Source organism: Monodon monoceros, unplaced genomic scaffold (genome assembly GCF_005190385.1).
Source record: "Monodon monoceros isolate NGI ecotype Baffin Bay Population unplaced genomic scaffold, NGI_Narwhal_1 Super_Scaffold_10, whole genome shotgun sequence".
Lineage (NCBI taxonomy): Eukaryota > Metazoa > Chordata > Mammalia > Artiodactyla > Monodontidae > Monodon > Monodon monoceros.
The window spans coordinates 54,248,818-54,272,356 of record NW_021703766.1 but is presented as its reverse complement, the minus strand read 5'-3'; the positions used below and the strand labels follow the sequence as shown (position 1 = coordinate 54,272,356).

Sequence of the window (23,539 nt, the reverse complement as noted above, 5' to 3'; positions counted from 1 at the left end):
TGTGTGTGTGTGTGTGTGTGTGTACACAGGGGTCTGTATATGCATATGTGTGTGTGTGTGTGTGCGCGCACACGGGCAGGTTGTCTGAAAATGCACATGTATGTGCATGTGTATGACAGGATCTCTCTGGGCTTCCCTCTCTCAGCACCTCCTAAGCAGTTATCCTTATCTACCATTTTCTATTCTAGTTTCCCTTTCTAGGTATCTACCGCCCCGTCTCTCTGAGTTTCTGTGTCTCTGTCTCTCCCAGTCTTTCTGGATCTCCTTTTCCTTCCTCCTGTGTCACTGTCTCTGTTCCATTGCTCTCACTCTCTCTGCCCCAATCTCTCTGTCTGGGTCTCTGTTTTTTTCTGCACCTCTGGGTTCTCTCTCTGTCTCATCTCAGGATCTCGGTGCTTGCATCGATTTCTCTCTCTGTCTCTCTGTCTCTCTCTCTGTCCCTCAGCTCTCTATTTTTTTAATCTCTTGACTCCTGGATCACAGTCCACATCCGTGCTGAGGTCCCCTCACCCCGCCTCCTCTTTGTCCCCCGCCTGGGTCCCCAGCCTGTCTTGGTCCCCTCTCATTCCCCCTTTCCAGGCCAAGGGCAGGGAATCTGGGCCAGACTAGCTCTCCCTATCTCTCCAGCCCCCCTCCCCTCCCAGCCTTAAAAATAGCAGGAGAAATTGGGACGGACGCCGAGGGGGTGAGGGCGGGGGCACAGCCCGAGGAGGAAGAACCAGGTGTCTGGGCACTCACGTCTGTCTGGGGGCCCTTCCCAGCGCCTGGACACTCGAAGGTCACAAATTCGTGGCATCGTCGATGAACCACAAAGCTGCAGACTGAAGGTGAGAATCATAGAGACACAGAGACAGAGAGAGACCCCAATGGACAGAAAATCAGAAACAGAGGAGACCCAGACAGAAAGAAAACCAGGAGAGGAGGATCCCCATAGAGTTCAATACAGAGAAAATCAAAGAGACCTTGACATGCAGAGAGACAGAGACAGAGACACTGGGAGACAGAAATTCAAAACGTGGACCCAAAGAAAGAAACAGAGATGCAGAGAATCACAGAAACAGAGAAAGCACAGAGAGCCCAATGCATACCCACAGCCAAAGGGAGACAGAGACACAGAGATAGAGAGACAGAGAGAGAGAGAGACAAAGAGAGAGGAAGACAGAGAAAGACAGAAAGAGATGGAGACAGAGAGAAAACAGGATCCCATTGACACAGACCCACAGACAGCGATAAGAAAGCCAGGAGAGAGGCAGGCCAACTAGAAGAGAGGAAACACAGGGAGAGGTCCTCCAACAGAACAGAGAGCATCAACTTGGGCAGAAGTGAGTCTGGGGGCGCCGCTGCCGGCCCGCCCCCCTCCCTGACTCACCCAGTTCTCAGCAAGTAGCAGCTGGTGCTTTAGGACTCGGCCCCCTCTCCCGGCCCCCATAACTGCCGGCCCCACCCGGCCCCCACCCGCCCATCGGTGACCCCGCCCGGACGGCCCCTGCCTAGGACGGTGGTGTTGTCATGGCAACGGCAGGGGGGGGCTCTGACTTTGCATCTCCAGCCCCCCCTCCCTTCAGCTCCCCTTTTCCAAATCTCACTGTTCCCATGGCAACAGATTCTCCAAATATCTGTCCCCACCTGGAGCCGGCCGAGGGAGGGGCCCCCAGCACCACCTCCGCGTTGGCCCCGCCGTCAGAGCACCCTCCCCACTGCAGGTTGTGTCTCTGCCACACCCCCCCGCCCCGGGCTCCCCCGCGCCTCTCTGGGGACCAGAGAACACGTGTGTCAAGCAGCCTAGGCTGTGGGGCCCCAGCCTCCACCCTCCTGAGGGTCCTGGGAGTCCAGGTCCCCAGCTCTTACCTTGACATTGCAGGCCCTGTTTTCCAATCCCCCTGTAAGAGTCAAGGATCTGAGGTCAGTGCAGAAAAGGGTACCTGGACCTCTCACCTCTGCCAGTCATAGGAGGCCTCCGTCCTCCCATCCTCCTCCTGCAGGACCCAGGAGTGTGAGCCCCAGCTGCCTCTCCTTTCCAGAACCCGGAAATTCTGGCCCCCCAGCCTCTCTTCTCTCAGACCCAGGAGCTCAGGCCCCCAGCCCCTTCCTTCAGACCCAGAAGTCCAGGGCCCCAGCCCCTCCTCTCTCTGACCCAGGAGTCCAGGCCCAGGCCCCTAGACCCCACCTACCCTAGGGCCAGGAGCCAGGGCTGCAGCCCCCGCTTTCCTCGTCACTGTGGGGTCTGGTGCGTCAGGGGTCTTTAGCACTAGTCTCCTTATCCCTCAGGGCCCCAGCCCCCTTCCCTCACCATATGAAGTCAGTGCAGTGGCTGCAGAAGGTTGGCTGCTTGAAGAAGCGAGCGGTGAACTTGTGGCTCTTGACTTCGTGGACCACCTTCTGCCTCAGAGCCCCCTTTCTGCAAAACAGGGGCCGGGGTCCCCCCTCTGAATCGCCTCCGCCGGGGCCCAGGCCTGCCATGGCCCCAGTAACGTAGCAGGGACCAGGATCCTGCCTTTCTCGGGAAACAGGTGGAAAGGCAAGGAGCCGAAGGCTTGGAAGAGCAAAAGAGCCGGCGGGAGATTCCGAGGTGGGAAGGAGAGGGGCGAGGCACCTCCGGAAGCGGAGCGCGCAGGACAGGGAGCGGCACCCCGGGGCGCGCCGGCTCCGCCAGGGGGAGCGGGCGAGTGGGGCGGAGAGCCGAGGGCAAGGGCGCGGAGGAGCCGGAGGCACGGGCGGCGTCGGTGGTGGGAGCTCCAGCTCAGGCACCTGCTGAAATGTGGGAGCCCCGGGTGGGGGGAGGCGTTGCCATGACGACCGAGAGGCGGGGTTTCGGCTTAAAGGCGTCCCCCTCCTTGAGACCTGGGACAAATGCCCTCCCCTCCAACACACACACACGTGCGCACACCCACGCCGGGGGCTGGCTGAAGGGAGGGGGCATCCTCCGAGCCGTGCCCTGCCCCCTCCCCAATCTGTCGCCCGGCCCCGTCTTCCTCCCCGACTAGGGTGCCTCGGTGAATCCTGTTAGGCCACTGCAGCTCCTCTCCGATCTCTGTGTCTGATTGTGTCACTCTGTTTCATTGCACAAACTTTGTATTAGTGCTGGGGTCCAATGGTGAGCAGGGAGGCTTGGTGTCTCAATTTTTCTGATGCCACCCGAGTCTTGATTTCTCTCTCTAGGCTTCTGTGAATTTGTACTTTTAGGTCTCCCTCTGGGAGTGTCCGTTTCCCTGGGTCTCTGTTCCTTTCCCTAGTCCTGGCGCTCTCTCTGTCTCTCTGGGTGGGTCTGGGTTCCTTCCTTATCTCTGAGAATTTGTTTTTATTTTCCTGTTTTCTTCGCTGTGTATCTCCATTTATGTCTGCCACTCATCCTGTGACCCCCTCTGAGTCCTGGTGTGTGCGTCTCTCTCACTCCATGTCTGTCTCACTGTGAATCAGTCTCCCTCTGTCTCTCCCCATCTCATAAATTCTTCCATTTCTGTCTCCCTGAATCTCTTCCTCTCCCTGTCTCTTTGTCTCTCTGGCTCTGTGGATCTCTGTCTCTCCCTCCCTCCGTGTCTTTCTCTCTGAGAGTCAATCTCTGTCTCTCTCCCTGTCTCATTTTCTATGTCCTCTTCTATTTCCCTCGATTTCTCTCCCCTCCTCCCCGTGTCCGTGTCTTTGTAGATGCTTTTGTCTCTGCCTCTCTCCCTTCCTGTGTCTCTACGAATCTCGCTCTCCGTTCGTGCGTGCCTCTTCCTCCTTCTGTATCTCTCTGTGCCTGTCGCTCTCTCTGACCCAGTCTCTGGCTCTGTCAATCTCTCTATCGCTGGGGGTCTCTCTCGGAATGTTTAAGTTGCTCTCTCTCCCTCTCCCTCTCCTTCTCCCCTCCCCAACTCTATCTTTGTCCCTTCCTCACCCACTCTATTTATCTCTCTGGCTCTGTGAATCCCTCTCGTCTCTGGGGTTCTCTCTCTCCCTCTTTCCCCCGCTGGCTCTGGAATACTCTGTGCATCTCTGTCCGGTGATTGGGAGGGTCTCTCCAAACGTTGGCCCGGTCAGGTCTCCTCCTGTCTCTCCCCTCCGTCGCCCCACCTGAGACTCTGCCTCTCTCTGGTCGCGCTCCGTCCCTCCCCCAGCTCCCGAGCGCTTCCTAGTCCCGGCTCTACAGGTAGACCCCCGCTGTTGCCAAGGACAACCACGGACCGCCCGGGGCTGCGGGGTGCAATGTATTCTGGGACTTGTAGTCTGGGCCTGCCGATCAGCTGTTCTCGCAGCGCGACCGAGAACTTTCTCTCCCGGCATGCCCCGCGAAGCGGGATGGCCCGCTGAGGCGGAGCCTGGGGACTCGGGCCGGCCGCTACATCCTCTCTGTGACTTTTGGGGGTCGGGGTCCAGCTTCTGGAAGCCGAAGGGGAAATAAGGGAATCCGAGTACTCTCCTAAACCCCAAAACATGGGGTCCACTGGCTCTCCAGCCACCTCCAGGCGTCCGCCGTACCCCAGGAGAGAGGAGAGGGGGCGGGGGTGGCCCCGAAAATTGACCTAGGAATCCCACGGCGCTCTATTCTAGTTCTGCTTGGGTTCTTTCCCACATCACCAACATATCACCCCAAGGTTCTACAGCTGTTCTGTCTGGTGCCTTGTAGAAGGGGTTTAAGCGTGGGATGGGGGAGGGGTGGGGGTGCGAGACGCTCTTCGACAAGGTAGGGATTGGTGTAGGTCAGAATTCTGGGATGGACACTGCAGACATCGAAAGGAGGATTTTCCTCACTAAAAAGACGTGCGCCTGCTCTAGTTATCCCTTCCCCCTCTTCCAGCGGGACCCTTACCTCCCTTGCAATATATCTTGCCAATTGCTTTTGCGGGTGTAGACGCAGAAAGTGGGTTGCATGATCCTTGATTTTTCCCAGAGTCCTGTGTTTATGTAGTTGTGATTGTCTTGGAGAAACCGATAAGATGACCTTCTGTGGGACAGAGATTCATGGCAGGAGTCATTCATGTGATCTTCATCGAAGTGTTTTATTGACCACGTGTGTCAGGGAGCTTAGAACTAAGGGTAAAATGGAACTGAGAGTGGGAATATAGGCAGCGTCAGATCCCAAAGGCCTTGACTGAGGGGCTTTGGTATTACCTATAGGCAATGTGGAGTGGGATACGGAAGGATGTGAGCAGAGGGGGACAGGATCAGATCTGAATGTCGGAAAAGGAAAGCATCCCTCTGGGGCCAGGGTGGGCTGGAGGTAGGATGCTCCAAGGAGGAGGCTGGGACAGTAGCTCAGGTGAAACGAAAGGAACCTGGAGGAGGGGAGAGATATAAATAGGATTTAGGAGGAAGTATACAGTGTTTGATGACTGAGAGGGCAGATGGTAGGAAGTGGTGACTGGGTTCTCGCCGTGAGAAATGGGAACCTGAAAGCATTGATTTTGGAGGCAAGATGCTGCACTCAGAATGGGACACGGTATTTCTGAGGTGCTCGTGGGACTCCAAGGAGGGAGAAGTCTTGTTCATTTCTATCCTAACTAGCTCTCCTCATTTGAGAGAGAGTAATGTGTAAGATCCAGACTCAGTTTTTTTCTGATGGGGCCAAAGCTGTCTTCACCCCAGCCCCGTTCTCCTACCAGACCCAGCAACCTCGGCCTTGCCCTCTCTCTTGGAGCCCTCCCCATTAATAAAGCAAGCACAAGTCATTCTTTTATCTTTATATTGGGGTTTTAAAAAAAAGAACATAATGGATGTGGGAGAAGGGACAAGGCTTCTCTCTATGACTGACAGCAGGGGCTGATGGGAACCAGAAGCTCCAGGGAATTTAAAAAAAATAAAATATTTATACATTTATATAGATCATGTTACGCATGTGAGTCCCAGAGAAGCAGGAAGCAGCAGCAGAAAGCAACTAGCACGCACAAACACACGTGTGTGTACACCACACACTCAAGCAATGCAATTCCTTTGACTATGGCACAGTAGCAATTCCCACCCCCCAACCCACCCACCCCCAAAATTGTTTTCAAAAGAAACTTCCCTTTTAAGAAAAGGGCCACCCAGTGATTGTTGCTCTCCTGACCAGAAAAAAAAACAACAGGCTAACATCACCTTTAAGGCTGGCAGTGGCCATTTTCTTCTCCTCCCTGCAAAAGCAGGAGATGCAGTTTTTGACACTGAGGCTGGAGGGCCACATCACTGGCCCTTACAAATGCTTCAGACAGTTGTCTTCAAGACAATGCAGTTTTTTTGCCAGTGTTTTGATACCCCAGGGAGTAGTTGGGATGGAAGTCATACACCCCTTGCTTCCTTTAAGATGGCCTCTAGGCAGTGGGTTTTTAGTAAGCCTGGCAAAAATTCTGGAGCCGATCTCAGGCGAGGCTGAGCGCCAGGCGGGATCTAGGGACCGAGGGTCTATGCTTTAAGCCTCCCGCCCACTGGAAATTATTGACCTCCAGAGTTTTTTCCTTTCTTTTAACTTAAAGGGGAGGTACACTGTACACCCCGCCTCCACTTGGAGAAAGGGGGCCCGATCCCTAGCTACCCACCCCCACCCCCCAGACACACACACATACACACCAACTAAGGCACAGCCAGGGTGGGCAGGCATGCTTTGGCAATGAGGCCCCTCTGGAGGCCCAGGGTATGAACAGCTGCAAAAGGGGTGTGTGATGTGGGGCTCAGCACCTTTGGAGGTGGGAGTGGGCTGTGGGGCAGAGAAGGACGAAGTCTCAGGGCTCCTGATCGATCAGAAGGAAAGTGGGAAGAGCTGGTCAGACAACAGGCAGTTGAGAAAACAAACAGGACGACCAGAAAAGAGCCCCAAAGCAGAACGTGTAGAAAAGAAGAGAGCAGAAAGAGAAGGAAGCCAAACAGGATGTTGTAACCAAACAGAACAAAAGGGAGACAGAGCAGAAGGAGTGAAAGAAACAGAAAAGAGAGGAGGGTGAGCTGGGAAGGGTATGAGAAACGCAGGAGAGAGGGGAGCCGGGAAGAGGACCTCAGAGGGCCTCAGAACTTGGTAAAGAACCTCCACTGAGAAGAGGGAATCGGTAGCCCCTCCAGGGCAGAGCCTCAGACCCTGACAAAAACCAGGCGGGCCGAGTACACCAGGTCGGCCACGTAAGCCAGCAGGTTAATGGCTGTCAAGATGGCCACAGCCAGTCGGCGGTCCCAGGAGCACACGTAGTAGGCGTGGCTGCTGCTGCAGCTCGCATCCATGGACCGCCGGGGCTGGCCGTGGTACTTCTCGTCGAACTGGTAGAGCGGCCAGATGACCAGAGCCGTGGCGTAGAAGAGGACGGAGAGCAGGGCCAGCCCGGACAGGAAACTGGGGAAGGGGACGGGCAGCATGTTGGTGCAGTCGCCCAGGTTCAGCAGGATGGCCACGGCCGCCAGGATGAAGCAGATGGAGTACACGGCCACGCACCACTCTAGGGCCGGCTGGTGCTGGTACAGGTAGGGGTTGCTGATGAAGGCGAAGATGACGCAGGCCACGAAGGTCTCCAGCACCTTGAGCAGGCCTGGCACGGTGGCCATGTAGCCAGTGATCTCGCCGGGCCGTGCCCGGGTCCAGGCCACTTCGGTGGCATAAGCCACGCAAGCGATGCAGGAGAAGGTGGTGGCGGCAATGGCGTGGTCCCGGGAGCGGCCGTGAGACAAGAACTGGACGTACGTGGTAGGGTAGATGATGGAGGCCGAGAGGCAGAAGAGGGCGGCGTAGCAGGCGTAGGTGATGGGAAAGTTGCGCCAGGACAGGGGGAAGCGGGCCTGGAGCCCGCCTAACTCAACGATGAGGATGATCAGGGTCACGGCGAAGCAGAAGCACCAGGTAAACATGGACCAGTTACCCATGGCGCCCGTCCAAGCGCCCACACTGGCCACCAGCGAGAAGGCCACACAGGTGGAGATCAGCTGCAGCAGGCGGAGGAGGCCCAGGGGCTGGGTCAGTGCCCGAGGGGACCCCACGGTGGTCGGGAAGCCCAGGCCCGAGGACGACGACGTGGTCGTGATGGTGGTGCGGGTCACCGTCACCGGCATGGCTGGGTGGAGGGGAAAGAAGGTGTCCTAAGAAGGTTCCAAACTGGAGGATCCAGGCCCCCAGCACTTGCCTCCCTGGAGTGAGGGGGCGTGTGGACAACGTAATCTCAACTCTAGCTGAGGCGTACCCAGGATGTGAGTTTTCATACTGGGCCAGTCCCAGCCCTCCAGGGATGAGGTGGTCGCCCGGTGCTAGCCTCCTCCTCCCTCCAGCCTCATGTCAGAGCTCAGGAGTGTAGTCCCCTATCTCTTTTCTTCCCAGGACCCTCCTTTCCTCTCCCCAAAAGCCAACTCCTGTAAAACCACGTACCTTTCTTCCCACTCCAAACACACAAAGCTGCCCTCCGTCCCTCAGGGACTCAGCAACCCAGCCACTCAAGATTCTGCTCTAGGGACTTCCCTGGCAGTCCAGTGGTTAAGACTCAGAGCTTCCAATGCAGGGGGCCCAGGTTTGATCCCTGGTCAGGGAACTAGAGCCCGCGTGACACAACTAAAAGATCCCACGTGCCGCAACTAAAACACAGCGCAGCCAAATAAATAAATATTAAAAAAAAAAAAAAAAAAAGGGCTTCCCTGGTGGCGCAGTGGTTGAGAGTCCACCTGCCGATGCAGGGGACACGGGTTCGTGCCCCGGTCTGGGAAGATCCCACATGCCGCAGAGCGGCTGGGCCTGTGAGCCATGGCCGCTGAGCCTGCGCGTCCAGAGCCTGTGCTCTGCAACGGGAGAGGCCACAATAGTGAGAGGCCTGCGTACCGCAAAAAAAAAAAAAAAAAGAAGCAGCAGCAGCAGCAGAAGAGGCCCTGTCTTCTGTGACCTCTCAGAAACTCCATCTCTGCACTTCCTCCCTTTGGGTACCCAGGACGCTGCAGCCCAGCCTCTCTTTCACCTAAGGGTCCTAAACATTTCCAGCCTCCAGACATTCAGGAGTCCAGCCTCTACATGGAAATCTTCTCAGGGACCCACATCTGATCAGAGCTTCCGTCCTTCCAGCCTGTCTCCTCTCACTAAGCAGGAGGCTGGCCCCAGCTCCTGGAAGACAAGAGCCCTCTCTCCCTTCTGGAACTGGGTCTTACCAATCTCGGCAGCACCCCTGCTATGGCCAAATGGATTTCGGTCTGGAGTACTTCAACCCAAAGGAAGCCTCTCCCCCTTCCCCAACATGAGGTCCAGCCCCCTAGTTCCCCAACTTCTGGGAAACTCAGCTCCCCAGATTCTCTCAGCTGGCCCAGTGCCACTGAAATCTCTAGCTCTCCCTCATTCAGAAATACAGCTTCAGACCCCAGGGCTCTGGGCCCTCAGCCGTGAGCACACCAGACTCAGGGAAATCAACTTCTTTCTTCTATCCCTTTAGAACCTTTGACTTTGATGTCCTTGTCCTAAAGACCCTCAGGAATGAAGGCCTGGCCTCAATTCCTGACCAGGTGTCCAGGTCCTCCCTCAGGCCCTAAAATAGCTAATCTCTTGGTTGCCACCTCTAAAAATCTCAGAAGGCCTCTCTCAGCCCCGAGACAATGCAACATCCTCCTTCCAGTGTCAGGAGGGCAGTGTCACAGCCTTTAGCCCAGCTGTCCCTGTACAATAGCTTCCTGGGGACACAGGAGGCCACAGCTGCTGAACATACTTCTTCCTCATATACACAGGTGTCTGGGCCCCTCTCTTTGGAACGCAAGGTCCCAGGTCTCAGGATCCAGGAGTCCAAGTCCCCAGCCCCTCCTCCTTAAGACCCAGGAGCACTGCACTCCCCAACTCTTATCTCAGAACGCAATGTTCAGGGCCCTCAGCCCGCTCCTTCCTCTGACAGAGCAGCTCAGGCCTCAGGTCCGTCTCCCTCAGACCCAGGAGTCCAGACATCAGAACCTCTCCCTCCTCAGACCCAAGAGTCAGAGCCCCCAGCCCACTCACCAGCGGTCTTTGCTGAAGATCCCACCAGAGAAAGATCCGGCTCTGGAGGCGGATTAAGTCAGACACCCGGAAAAGGCTAGTCAGAGGACAGGAGGGAGAAACAACGTCAGCGTCCGCTCAGACCCGGCTCCACCCTCCCGGGACCCAGGCGACCAGCCGGCCTACTGCCCGGGGCTCACCCAGAACGCGCGGTGAGGCTCCGCAGACCCTGGGCGCGCCTCCCAGCCAGGGCGGGGATTTGGCCCGGAGCCCCTAAGAGGTCGGGGATGGTGACCCCGGGGAAGCCCCGCCCCGCCCCTTCTTTCCTCCTCTTTCCGCAAACTGCGAGGACGGGAGTGGAGGGAACCTAGCCAAAGTGCGCGCCCCGCGGGCCGGCGTGGGCGTGTATGAGCGTAACCCTGCCCCCGCCAGGAAAGCCGCGGGGCCGGCGGCCGGAGAGCCCTGGGCGGTGGCTGAGGGGGCGGGCGGCCCGGGCGGCGCCGCGTCTCCGTCCTTATAAGGGATTCAAGTCAGCCCAGCCATTTGGAATGTGGCGGGGGCCGGGAGGCGGTGCTGGGACCCCCGCCCTGCTCGCGGATTCCGGCGGGGGAAGGGGGGCAGAGCCCGGGCGCCGGGTCGCAGGAGGAGAAGCCTGCACGTTCGAATTTCTGGGTCCTTCAAAATGTGAGTTCTGGGTCCCCATAAGGTGGGCCGGGAGCCTGGACCCCGCCCCCAAGAGCGTCTCTAAGAGAGGAGTGGCTATGTACCCGGACCCCTGGGTTCGCCTTGCGGACGCCTCCCGCCCCGCGGCGGGAAACTGTGCACAGCGTTGGAATCCAGTCCAGAGAGAGTGGCCACACCTCCCAGCACCTCCCGTAAGGCTGGTCTCCCAGCTACAGCTGGACCTCCCGGGCCACCTCCCGCTTCCCCCGACCCGTTAGGAGGAACTTGGGACAGGCCCAGGAGGCAGAGGGCGGGCCACAGTCAGTTAAGTCTCCCCTGGAAGGTAAGTTAGCGCACGGACCACCCGGAGAGGACGGGTCCGTCTCCACTCTCAGAGCCCCCAGCCGTCGCCTGAGGTCAGAGCTCAGGAAAGAACTGCCAGAGACCCGAGGAGGGAGAGGAAAACACCCTTTGGCTTCGTGGAGAAGCTGAGGATTTCGCTGCCACGCCCAGTCCTCTCCCCACCTCCTCGCCGGACACCACACCCCATCACTCCGCAAACTCAGAAGCGCGCCCTGTGCTCTCAGCACCAAGGGGCCCAGCTCCATCTTCACTTTGGGACCACGGGTGCTGAAGCTCCATCTCTGGCCTTTTGAGTCTAAAGTTCGGATTCTGTCCCCTGGATGGGGAGGAGGTCAGTAATTCTGAACCCCAGCCACTCCCTTTCTCAAACCCAGGACTCCCAATTCCAAGCTTCTCCAGGCCCCCAGCCCCTCCTCCATCAGACCCAGGAGTCCGGGCCCCCAGCCCCCTCCTCCATCAGACCCAGGGATCCAGGCCCCCGGCCCCTCCTCCCTCAGACCCAGGGGTCCAGGTCCCCAGCCCCTCCTCCCTCAGACCCAGGATCCAGACCCCCGGCCCCTCCCCACTCAGACCAAGGAGTCCAGACCCCCGGCCCCTCCTCCCTCAGACCCAGGGGTCCAGGCCCCACTCCCCCTCCTTTTTCAGATGTATGACCCGTATGAGTTCATGTCCCCAGCCCTCTCCTCTCCAGAACCCGAGTCCTGACCCAGCCCATCTTTCTAGGGACTGAAGACATTTGGAATCCCTCTGCACCCAAGAATCCTGGACGCTGCTCCAATTCTCGGGGGATCCCTCAGCCTCACCTTACGGGCCTGTGGCGGCTGCGGCTGGTGCAGAAGCGACAGCTGCAGACTAGGAGGGTCTGCGGTCTGGGTGCGGCTGGAGGGCCGGGGAGTGAGCGCGGGCAGGGCTGGGGGCGGGGCCGGAGCTCTGGGCTGGAGCCGAGTAAGGGACACCCCCTGCCAGGGCTATCCCAGTCCCGCCCCGAGGGCGGGGCCAAGATAAGACCACATCCCCAGAGATAAATACACAGCAGCTCTCCCGCCCCGCCAGCAGTAGGGGTGGAGGGCTGAGGTCACCGTTTCCGTGGTGACAAAACAGGAAGACACAACAGCTGGCGGAGTGGATGCTCCTGGGGGTGCCCTCCTCGACACAGCACTGGAGGTCTCCAGAGCAGGCCCGGGGAAGGCCGTTGCCATGGCAACCCGTCTATTTAGACTTTGTTTAGGACAGAGCCCCCCAGCTCAGGTCCCCACCCCAGTCTCACCTCAATCCGTTCTCCCTCTCCCTTCCTGGCCCCTCCCTCCTCCTCTGCTCTGGCCCTGCTCTTCCAGGATGGACGAAATTTTGGACTTCTAGGTCGCGGTGGGTTGGGGGACTGGGCCTCTCAATTTAATGGGGTCTGTTTGCTAGGGTCTGTGTCTCCTGGGTCCCTGAAATAGGAAAGAGTTGAGGGTGTGCCGATCCCTAGGCTTTAGGGGGTTTCTGGGCTGAGGTCCCCGACTCCTGGGTCCCCAAAAGAACAGTGGTTGGATTCCTGTAAGTAAGGAATTTGAGGGAAGAGCAAAATGGGTCTCCTAATGCTCATTTACACTGGGATTCGCGGTGTAAGGGACTGATGGGCCAGACCCCTAGCTCCCATATGTCCCTGTCGATGGGGGCAGGGGAGGGGGGTTGTTGGTAGCAGGACTTCTGAGATCGAGGCCATAGGAGTTGGGGGCATGGACTCCGAGGCCGCGGGCCCAGAATCTTGGCTCAAAAGAGCAATTGCGGCTCAGGCTCCTGGGTTTTCGGAGCAGATGTGGTTGCTAGCCAGGCCTCTTGGGTCTGTAAGGGAGAGATATTTTTGGCTTGCAATCCTGGCTCCTGGAAAGAGGGAGGGGCTCAGAAGCTTAATGAGGACGAGACTGGGGGCTGGGGGTGCCAGATTCCTGGTTCCTGCAAGAGGGGAGGGCCCAAGGGGCTGGTCTGCCCGGGCCCCAGAGCACGGGGGTCCTTTTTTAGGGGCGGCTCTGGGGCCCTGAGACGGATTGACGAGCCAAGAAGCAAGCGGGACCTGAAGGTGGGGAGGCACTGCCCGGGGCTGGGGTGGGGCGGGGACCGGGACGCCCGGGTCCCTCCCTGCTGGCCGGGCTCACTCACCGCGCTCTGCAGTCGTCCCCGGCGCGGCCTTGCTCTAGGCTGCCGCTGGGCGGGGCCTCGTGGCGGCCGCGGAGGCTCGGCGACCGGCAGCTGCCCGCGTTGCTACTGCTGGGTGTCTTCCAGGCCGACTACTGAGAAGGCTTTGAGGCCGAGTCCTAGGGTGGAAGACTCTCGCGTCGCGAAGGGAGGGGTCCGAAGGGATGCGGGAGCTCTGTGTACCCGGCTGCGTGCCCTACGGAGGTGGGAGGGGCTGGGGGGGGCACCTGGACGCTGTGTGCTCTGCAGAAGTTGGGGGGGGTATGGTTGGGGTGGGAGGGGTGTGGAGCCTGTATGCCCACTTTTGTGCCCTGCAAAGGCGGTAGACACAGACCCTCTCTGTCATTATGTGCCCTGCTTAGGGGAGGGGGGGTCTCTATGAGCCCCGCATCAGGATGTGGAAGGAGTCAGGACATGGTATTCGTTGGAGGTTCTCCAGGGACGACCCCAGGTTCTATTCACACACCTCCTTGACCCCCCCCGGGGGGTCAGGCCCCCCTTCTTGCCCAAATCAATCACTCTTTTTGCTTGACCCTGAAGTGGCACTCCTGAGATACCCCAAATAGTCAAGGGGCTATCACCACTCACAGTTTACTGCAGTTGTGCTCTCCGGTGGAAGTGTTCCCCCTTTAAGGCATTCAAACTTCAAAACAGCAGAGTTCAGGGTAGCAGGAACAGGAAGCAAACATTTAAAGAGTGAGTCATCAGTTGTGACCCCATAGGGTTCCCAGGTCTTGTGTAATCTGGCATCATGTATGTGCCACTGGTTCAGAGTGCTTACCCGTCCTGCAGGACAGCAGCCCAACCCCAAAGATGCTGTCTCCAACCTGGCACTGAAACCCAGTCTCAAACAGGACGTGCCTCTGTTCTCTGAGAGTAGCTGCTTTCGGGTGATCAAGTACACGGCCCCGCCCCCTAACTTCCTAATAAACTGGGTTCCTTGATCAGAAGCAATATTGTGTGTGTTAACATGACGGTGAATAGGATCATTGAACGTGTACACAGATGCTGCCATTGGCAGGTGTGAGGAAGGCAAGGAAAGCAAATACAACCCAGAGTTAATTACAACCCAGGCAGGAAAAAGTCATTGCCCAATCCATGATGGAAAGGGTCCAATGTGCTCCTCGGGTGACCAGGTATTTGGCTGGTCTCCCTAGGAAACCGTACCACACTGGGGGCCCAGCGCTGCTTGCTGCTGCCAGCAAGGTGGGCCGACATCAGTGACAAAGTTCCATAGCTTTGATGAAGCAAATCCATACATAGCCCACCATGGCTGCTTTGTTCAAAAGCCCATTAAGCAGGTACTGGGGAGACTTGGGGAAGAAGCTGACAGAGAGCCACAGAAGTCATCTGATCTACTTAAGTCTTAATAGCACTCTCTGTAATGGAGGGTTTTGAGGGAAGAGTTTACCTGGGTACAGATTATGAACTGGTTTTTGCTCCCAACATTTCTGACACCAAATGTGTGTGTGTGTTGGGTTTTTTGTTTTGTTTTTGTTTTCACATCAACCACCAGTTCTCTAACTCTGAACACGAAATGAGTGTCCAATGATTCAATTCTTTTTTTTTTTTTTTAAATAAATTTATTTATTTTTGGCTGCGTTGGGTGTTCGTTGCTGAGCGGGGGGCTACTCATTGCGGTGGCTTCTCATTACGGAGCACAGGCTCTAGGCGCGTGCGCTGGGTAGTTGTGGCACACGGGCTTAGTTGCTCTGCGGCATGTGGGATCTTCCCAGATCAGGGCTCGAACCCGTGTCCCCTGCATTAGCAGGCGGATTCTTAACCACTGTGCCACCAGGGAAGTCCTCAGTTCAATTCTGAATCTGGGTATACTAACCACTTGGAGTTATCATCAGACCCCACAAGTTAAGGGCTCAGTCCCACAAGGCCACCCCCACTTCAAACTCCAGCCACAAGTCCCAGGCCTCCCATACTTCTGAGGACAGTGGGAATATCCACTCCAAATAAACGAGTTATTACATGTTGATCCCTTTGCCACTACCAAATGAGATAAAATCTCCATTACAGCAGATATTCCTTAGCCTGTTTTGTTCTCACATAGGAGACATTCATAAATATATTTGTTGATAAATGAATGAAATTTTCATTTTCAACTGGCTAGAAAACTGGGGTTACCAGGACTCCCTCCTTGGGTTCCATAATTTGCTAGAATGGCTCGCAGAACTCAAGAAGGCCCTTTACTTAGTACTACTGACTTATAAAGGATGCAACTTGGGAACAGCCAAACAGAAGAGATACACAGAGCAAGGTATGGGGGAGGGATGCAAAGCTCCCATGCCCTCTCCGGGCTCACCGCCTCCCAGCACCGCGATGCAGTTACCAAGCTGGAAGCCCTCTGAATCCCGTTGTTCAGGCTGTTTATGGAATTTCCATTATGGAAGCATGGTTGATTAAATCACTGGCCATCAGTGAACAAGCTCAATCTCCCTAGCCTCTCTGCAGGTCAGGGAGTGGGGCTGAAAGTTCCAATCCTCTAATCACATGATTGGTTCTTCGTGCAACCAACCCCCATCCAGAGCTAACTAGGGGCCTATCAAGAGTCATCTCATTAGTATAAACTCAGGTAGGGTTGAAGGGGGCTTATTATGAATAACAAAAGACAACCCTCCCACCCCTATCGCTCAGGAAATTACAAGCGTTTTAGGAACTTGGTGCAGGGAACTGAGGACAAAAACCAAATATACAGATTTTTTTTTTAATTTATTTATTTTATTTATTTATTTTTGGCTGCATTGGGTCTTCATTGCTGCGCACAGGCTTTCTCTAGTTGCGGCGAGCGGGGGCTACTCTTCATTGCAGTGCGTGGGCTTCTCATTGCGGTGGCTTCTCTTGTTGTGGAGCACGGGCTCTAGGTGCGCAGGCTTCAGTAGTTGTGGCACAGGGGCTCAGTAGTTGTGGCTCACGGGCTCTAGAGCGCAGGCTCAATAGTTGTGGCACAGGGGCTTAGCTGCTCCATAGCATGTGGGATCTTCCCAGACCTGGGCTTGAACCCGTGTCCCCTGCATTGGCAGGCAGATTCTTAACCACTGCGCCACCAGGGAAGCCCCAATGTACAGATCTTATGTCATTGTAACACACAGATCTTTCCTTACTCTGGGTCCAGTGGAAAATTTCATGCATTTATCAACAAATATATTTATGAGTGTCTCCTATGTGAGAACAAAACAGGCTAAGGAATATCTGCTGTAATGGAGATTTTATCTCATTTGGCAGTGGTAAAGGGTTCAACATGTAATAACTCCTTTATTTGGAGGGGATATTCCCATTGTCCTCAGACTATTGGATTCTCAGGAATGTCCCTGAGTGATAGGCTTCCCAATTTTTATGGGGTTTATCTCCCATGCTCTGGCATGTGTGTGTGTGTGTTTTATTAATACATACAGTGTATCTATCTGCTCTTTCCTGCTTTCAAGGTCTTATCAGTATGATGTCATCCGTGCAATTGACCAGAACGGAATCTATGGGGTACTGAAAGCACAAGTTGCTTTTATAGGAGAATTTGGTGATTCTGGAACCGTATCATACAGCATATCTCTAGCCTGGGAAAAGATCAAAATTCAAAACTTGAAGTACAGTTTCTACTGTACACAAATCGTTTTTGCACCATTGTAAGATCAAACAATTGTACGTCAAACCATCATAAGCGGGGGACTGTCTGTATTCTTTCTTTCCTTGCCTGTATTGAAGTGGATGTCTCCCCCTAATCCGTTCTCTGGCCATAACACCTTTTTGTTATCTATGGACCTCCTGGTCACTTGCCCTCATTTTCCACATGGTTTCCTGAAATTCTATAGAGAGCATCCCACCAGATATGCCATGAACAGGTCATATTGTTTTCCCCCAGCCCTCAGAGTGGCCTGGTTGCCTCTGGCTGTTGTCAGACTCATCTGTTCATCTCCATGAGCTACAAAAAATATTATCATGTTTTTATTTGCCCCACGATGTGAAAATGCTGGGAAGCACTGACTTAGAAGGCCTGCCACGTGAACATTACCCTCCACACCATAGCAGTCACCTATCCACTCAGTTCTCCACGCCTCTCAGACATCAACCATTTCTCCTTCTATCTTACTTTCTCAGCAATGTCCACTTACGACCTTTTCTTAACTTGATAGGTACCCCCAGTCCATCAGCCCTCTCTTTTCTTTGCTTTCCTCTTTCTTCAGATATGATTCCACGGTCCATCATTTCAATGACCCTCTTTTCATGTTAGGATATCTAACATTCCTCTGCCCCTCTGTCTTTGTATCACCCCAGTCTTTGAAAAGAAAAAAAGAAAAAGCCCACCTATAGATGATCTAAATAGACATTTCTCCAAAGAAGACATACAGATGGCCAAAAAGCATGTGAAAAGTTGCTCAACATCGCTAATTATTAGAGAAATGCAGATCAAAAGTACGATGAGGTATCACCTCACACAGGTCAGAATGGCCGTCATAAAAAAGTCTACAAACAATAAATGCTGGAGCGGGTGTGGAGAGAAGGAAACCTTCCTACACTGTTGTTTGGAATGTAAATTTGTACACCCACTATGGAGAACAGTGTGGAGGTTCCTTAAAAAACTAAATAGAACTACCACATGATCCAGCAATCCCACTCCTGGGCATTCATCCGGAGAAAACCATAATTTGAAAAGATACATGCATTGGAATGTTCATTGCAGCATTATTCACAGTAGCCAGGAAGTGGAAACAACCTAAATGTCCAATCGACAGATGAATGGGTAAAGAAGATGTGGTACATATATACAATGGGCTGTTAGCCATGAAAAAGAATGAAATAATGCCATTCACAGCAACATGGATGGACCTAGAGGTGATCATACTAATGAAGTAAGGCAGACAGAGAAAGACAAATACCACATGATATCACTTATATGTGGAGTCTAAAAATGGTAACAAATTAACTTATTTACAAAACAGAAACAGACTGACAGACTTCAAAAACAAACGTATGGTTACCATATGGGAAAGGGGGGAGGGATAAATTAGGAGTTTCGGATTGACATATACACACTACTATATATAAAATAGATCATCGACAAGGACCTACTGTATAGCACAGGGAGCTCTACTCAATATTCTGTAATAACCTATATGGGGAAAGAATCTGAAAAAAGAATAGATATATGTATATGTATAACTAAATCACTTTGCTCTACACCTGAAACTAACACAACATTGTAAATCAACTATACTCCAATATAAAATAAAAATTTTAAAAAAAGAAAAAATTCGGGCTTCCCTGGTGGCGCAGTGGTTGAGAGTCTGCCTGCCGATGCGGGGGACACGGGTTCGTGCCCCGGTCCGGGAAGATCCCACATGCCGCAGAGCGGCTGGGCCTGTGAGCCATGGCCGCTGGGCCTGAGCGTCCGAAGCCCGTGCTCCGCAACGGGAGAGGCCACAGCAGTGAGAGGCCCGCGTACCGCAATAAATAAATAAATAAATATAAATAAATAAATTTTAAAAAGAAAAAGCACATCTATCAGGGTTTTTTTGTTTTGTTTTTTTTGTTTTTCCTCCTGTGCTTGCCCTTAAGCGATTAAGCATTACTGGAGAAACTCATATTACAAGGCATAGAGACAGGGTGACCAAACTCAAATGTGTCCTCAGTACTGCCCACAATCTCACTGCAATCATCTGGTAAACTCATTCTCATTCCCATAGTGACAAGCACACTATTTTTATGTTCTTCGACCTCTGCCCTCAGCCCCCATTCTCAGCCTATGACCTACTTCTTTATTTAGAGAGGTAACAGAAGCTGTTGACTGGTAAGCCCCTCAACTTCCTTATACTGAAGCCCAAATGTGACTATATTTCCAGGGCTGTTCTTGAACAATAGCGACGTTTTTATGCTAATCCTTCTTCTTGTCTTTATTTTTTTCCTTTTTTAAAATTGTAGTATAGTTGATGTACAATATTATATAAGTTACAGGTGTACAATATGGTGATTCATAATTTTTAAAGGTTATACTCCGTTTATAGTTATTATAGAATATTGGCTATATTCCCTGTGCTGTGCAATATATTCTTGTAGCTTATTTTATACATAACAGCTTGTACCTCTTAATCTCCTACCCCTATACTGCCCCCACACACACACTCCCCACTGGTAACCACTAGTTTGTTCTCTATATCTGTGAGTCTGTTTCTTTTTTGTTGTTGTTGCTATATTAACTAGTTTGTTGTATTTTTTACATTCTGCATATAAGTGATTTCATACAGTATTTGTCTTTCTCTGTCTGACCTATTTCACTTAGTATAATGCCCTCCAAGTCCATCCGTGTTTTTGCAAATGGCAAATTTTCCTTCTTTTTTATGGCTGAGTAGTATTCCATTGTGTGTGTGTGTGTGTGTGTGTGTGTGTGTGTGTGTGTGTACCTTATATATATATTATATATATTGGAAGGAAGATTCTTAACCACTGGACCACCAGGGAAGTCCCTCTTTTTTAGTTCTTAACCTTTTCACCTTGCAAGTAACTGATGCTGTTAGTCCCTCCTTCTAACTTGAAACTGTCCTCTAGGATTGTATGGCATGTCATCCTCCTGGCTTTCCTTTTGCTTCTTTGGGCTTCCTTTACAAGCTCATGTTCCTTTTTTTTTTTTTTTTTTCTCTCGGTACGTGGGCCTCTCACTATTGTGGCCTCTCCCGCCTTGGAGCACAGTCTCCGGACGCGCAGGCTCAGCGGCCGTGGCTCACGGGCCCAGCCGCTCCGCGGCATGTGGGATCTTCCCGGACCGGGACACGAACCTGTGTCCCCTGCATCGGCAGGCGGACTCCCAACCACTGCATCACCAGGGAAGCCCCCAAGCTCATGTTCCTTTAAATACTAGAGCTCCTCAAGGCTCTTTCCCGGACCTCTATACTTCTCACGACATACTCTCGCTAGGGGATTCCATACACCCTTGGCTTCAGGGAGCCCTGATGAGTAAATGACCCATGTACTAGAGAAGATGCTCATTCAGCTGCTATAACAAAGGCAAAATATCAATGGTCTAAACCAGCGCTGACCAATATAAAAATAATGTGAGCCACATGAGCAATTTAAAACTTTCTAGTAGCCACATTAAAAAGAAGTAAAACAAGTGAGTTAGTTTTAACAACGTACCTTATTTTAATCCAATATATCAAAATATTATCATTTCAGTGTGTGATACCAGCTGCATTTCAAATGCTCAATGGCCACACCTGGCTCATGGCTACCATATTGGACAATGCAGGTCTAGAAAAGGTAATGGTATATTTTTCTTTCTTGTAGCAATCCAAGAGTTGGCAATCCAAGGTTGATATGATACCTCCATGGTCTCAAGGAGTCATTCTCTGTTGTTGTGTTGTCACCTTTGACAAGGGCTTCCATGTGGGCTCTAGCATATGACCGAGATCAAACCACTATATTGTCGTTGCCGCCACAGGAAGAGGACAGGGGAAGGGGTTGGCATGCTTCTTTCCTTTTAAGTGTGTGATCCTGAAGCTACACATATTCCTTGTGTATCTTACTGTTCAGAACTTAGTTGCATGGCCACATAGAGCTGTAAGGGAGACTGGGAAATACAGTCTTTTTTTTTTTTTTTTTAAACACTGCTATATTTAAAATGAATAACCAACAAGGACCTACTGTATAGCACAGGGAACTTTGGTAAATATTCTGTAACAACCTAAATGGGAAAAGATTTGAAAAAGAATAGATACATGTATATGTATAACTGAATTACTCTGTTGTACACCTGAAACTAACACGACATTGTTGATCAACTATACTCTAATATAAAATAAAAATTTTTTTAAAAAAAGGAAATACAGTCTTCAGTTCGGGAAACAGATACCCAGAAAAATCTTCTATTACAGAGGGAAGAAACTGGGGGAAACTACTGGTAACCTCTGAAACCTCTGCTATGACTCACAGGAATATACAGCAACTCAGATTACTCCTCTGAGCTCCAGACATGCATATCCCGGTGCTTACTGAGTCTCCACTTGGATGTCACCAAGGTCCAAACTCCATACATCCAAAATTAACAGGGGATCTTTCCTCCAGTGCACTGTGTGTATCACCAGTAAATGTCACTACCTGCCATCCTGTTGCATAAGCCAGAATTCTAAGACTTGTCATTGATACTGTCATTTCTCATACCCTCCCACATCCAGTCTATCACCAAGTCCCATCACCTCCTATATTCTTTCTCTCTCTTTATTTTTTTTGGCCATGCTATGTGGCATGCGGGATCTTAGTTCCCCAACCAGGGATCGAACCCCTGCCCCCTGCATTGCAAGCACAGAGTCTTAACCACTGGACCACCGGTGAAGTCCCCTATATTTTCTTTCAAATTCATCAACTTCTATACATCTCTTTTTAGTCACATGTTGCTGGGTAATACATTTCCCCAAAGGAATGAAATTCTGATACATGCTGCAGCATGGATGAACCTTGAAAACATTATGCTTAGTAAAATAAGCCAGACGCATAAGGATAAATATTGTAGGATTCCACTTACATGAGCTACCTAGAGTAGTCAAATTCATAGAGACAGAAAGTAGAATAGTATTTACACAGGGCTGGGGGCAGGGGGAATGGGAGTTAGTATTTAAGAGATCCAGAGTTTTAGTCTGTGATGATGAAAAAGTTCTGGACGTGTATAGTGGGGATGGTTGCACCACCGTGTGAATGTACTTAATGCCACTGAATTGTATGCTCAAAAATGGTTAAAATGGTAAATTTTATGTTATGTGTTTTTTAACACAAAAGTTAAAAGAAAGAGGAGACTGGCCAATCTCGAAGAAGAATAAGGAAGCTGAAAGACTTATGCTACTTGGTTTCAAGACTTACTCATGGGGACTTCCCTGGTGGCGCAGTGATTAAGAATTTGTCTGCCATGCAGGGGACACGGGTTCGAGCCCTGGTCTGGGAAGATCCCACACGCCGCAGAGCAACTAAACCCCTGCGCCACAACTACTGAGCCGCGCTCTAGAGCCCGCAAGTCACAACTACTGAGCCCCCATGCCACAACTACTGAAGCCCCCGTACCTAGAGCCCATGCTCCGCAGCAAGAGAAGCCACTGCAATAAGCTCGCGCGCCACAAGGAAGGGTAGGCCCCGCTTGCTGCACCTAGAGAAAGCCTGCGAGCAGCAACGAAGACCCAATGCAGCCAAAAAAAAAAAAAAGACTTATTTATGAAGCCAAGTAATTGAATGACTTGGTACTGGCACAACGCTAGACAGATAGAACCTTGGAACAGACTGGAAAGATCAGAATGGAAAGGGAGAGGAAAACAGAAGATTGTTAATACCCTGAACCTCTTTTAAAATTTATTTTTAGAATGTTTGAGAATGGTTAATGGAATTATCCAAATATCACTGGGATGGACTTTTGCCAGGTCCACGCTTGCTGGACTGAACAAAAGGAATCCTCAGAGTGATTCAGTTCCTTATGTTCTCTGTGCCTCAAAAAACCCATCCTCAGAAGCACATCTCTAGAATCTTCCGTATCTAAGCAACCCTCTTCCTCTGATCGGGCGTCTCTGGTTCTTAGACCACCAAGCACCAAAAGGATGAATGGATTTCTGTGTCCCTTAGGGCAGCGCTGTCCACATTTCTAGTAGCCACATTTAAAAATATAAAGAGACAGGCGAAGTAAACTTTAATCACATATTATATTTAACCCAAATTATTGATATGTGTTACATGATTTTTTTGGAAAAAAATTTCTCGATGAGACCTACTTGTTGGTCATGATGATGATGGTGGTAGCCTGTACTCTCTTTAAAATTCAGTGGGTATTTTGCGCTTTTTTTTTTTTTGGCCACGCCGAGCATGTGGGATCTTAGTTTCCTGTGACCCCTGCAGTGGAAGCTCGGAATCTCAACCACTGGACCACCAGGGAAGTCCTGGTATTTTGTACTTAGAGTACATCCCAATTCGGATGCTAAGGTTTCAAGGGAAATGTGGCATCTGTTCGTAAAATTCATAAAATGTACAGTTGAAAAGGTTAATTCACATGGCCAAGTTGTCCAAACATACTTAAAAGGTACTAACTAAACCGAGTATCCACTTTTAGACAAATTAGTTAAACTTAAATAAACTTTAAAATTCAGTTCCAGGACGTCCCTGGTGGTGCAGTGGTTAAGAATCCACCTGCCAATGCAGGGGACACAGGTTCGAGCCCTGGTCCGGGAAGATCCCACATCCCGTGAGCAGCCAAGCCCGTGCGCCACAACTACTGAGGCTGCGCTCTAGTACCCACGAGCCACAACTATTGAGCCCACGTGCCGCAACTACTGAAACCCGCGCACCTAGAGCCCGTGCTTCGCAACAAGAGAAGCCACCGCACTGAGAAGCCCGCGCACCACAACAAACAGTAGCCCCCGCTCGCCGCTACTAGAGAAAGCCCGCGCACAGCAACGAAGACCCAACGCAGCCAAAAATAAATAAATAAAAATTAAAAATTTATTT

At 52.1% G+C, this 23,539-nt stretch overlaps 3 protein-coding genes across 6 annotated transcripts in view; 1 reads left to right on the top strand and 2 right to left on the bottom strand.

Moving 5' to 3' along the window:
- PRKCG (protein kinase C gamma) overlaps nt 1-2,706 on the bottom strand; it is an 18,851-nt gene extending 16,145 nt beyond the window's left edge. For both annotated transcript variants that reach the window (XM_029244699.1, XM_029244688.1), the window contains exons 1-3: nt 2,291-2,706; nt 1,849-1,880; nt 739-821 (exon numbers count right to left, since the gene is read on the bottom strand). In XM_029244699.1, the coding sequence (XP_029100532.1) occupies nt 739-821; nt 1,849-1,880; nt 2,291-2,460 (285 nt within the window). In that variant the 5' untranslated portion in view covers nt 2,461-2,706. The remainder of the gene's footprint in view (nt 1-738; nt 822-1,848; nt 1,881-2,290) is intronic.
- The window catches only part of LOC114908066 (NACHT, LRR and PYD domains-containing protein 7-like), a 582,624-nt gene that overhangs the window by 528,359 nt on the left and 30,726 nt on the right, over nt 1-23,539 (top strand).
- Nucleotides 4,985-13,306, bottom strand: MYADM (myeloid associated differentiation marker). Of its 3 annotated transcripts, XM_029245028.1 has the most exons (4): nt 13,034-13,306; nt 11,695-12,718; nt 9,887-9,962; nt 4,985-7,985 (listed from the first exon to the last, which is right to left on the bottom strand). In XM_029245028.1, exon 4 carries the CDS (start codon nt 7,981-7,983, stop codon nt 7,018-7,020), a length of 966 nt encoding a protein of 321 aa, XP_029100861.1. In that variant the 5' UTR covers nt 7,984-7,985; nt 9,887-9,962; nt 11,695-12,718; nt 13,034-13,306; the 3' UTR covers nt 4,985-7,017. The 3 variants fall into 3 exon arrangements, with proteins under 3 accessions (XP_029100861.1, XP_029100866.1, XP_029100855.1); XM_029245033.1 differs by lacking the exon at nt 11,695-12,718; XM_029245022.1 differs by lacking the exons at nt 11,695-12,718; nt 13,034-13,306 and adding an exon at nt 10,066-10,280 and having other exon boundaries at nt 5,956-7,985.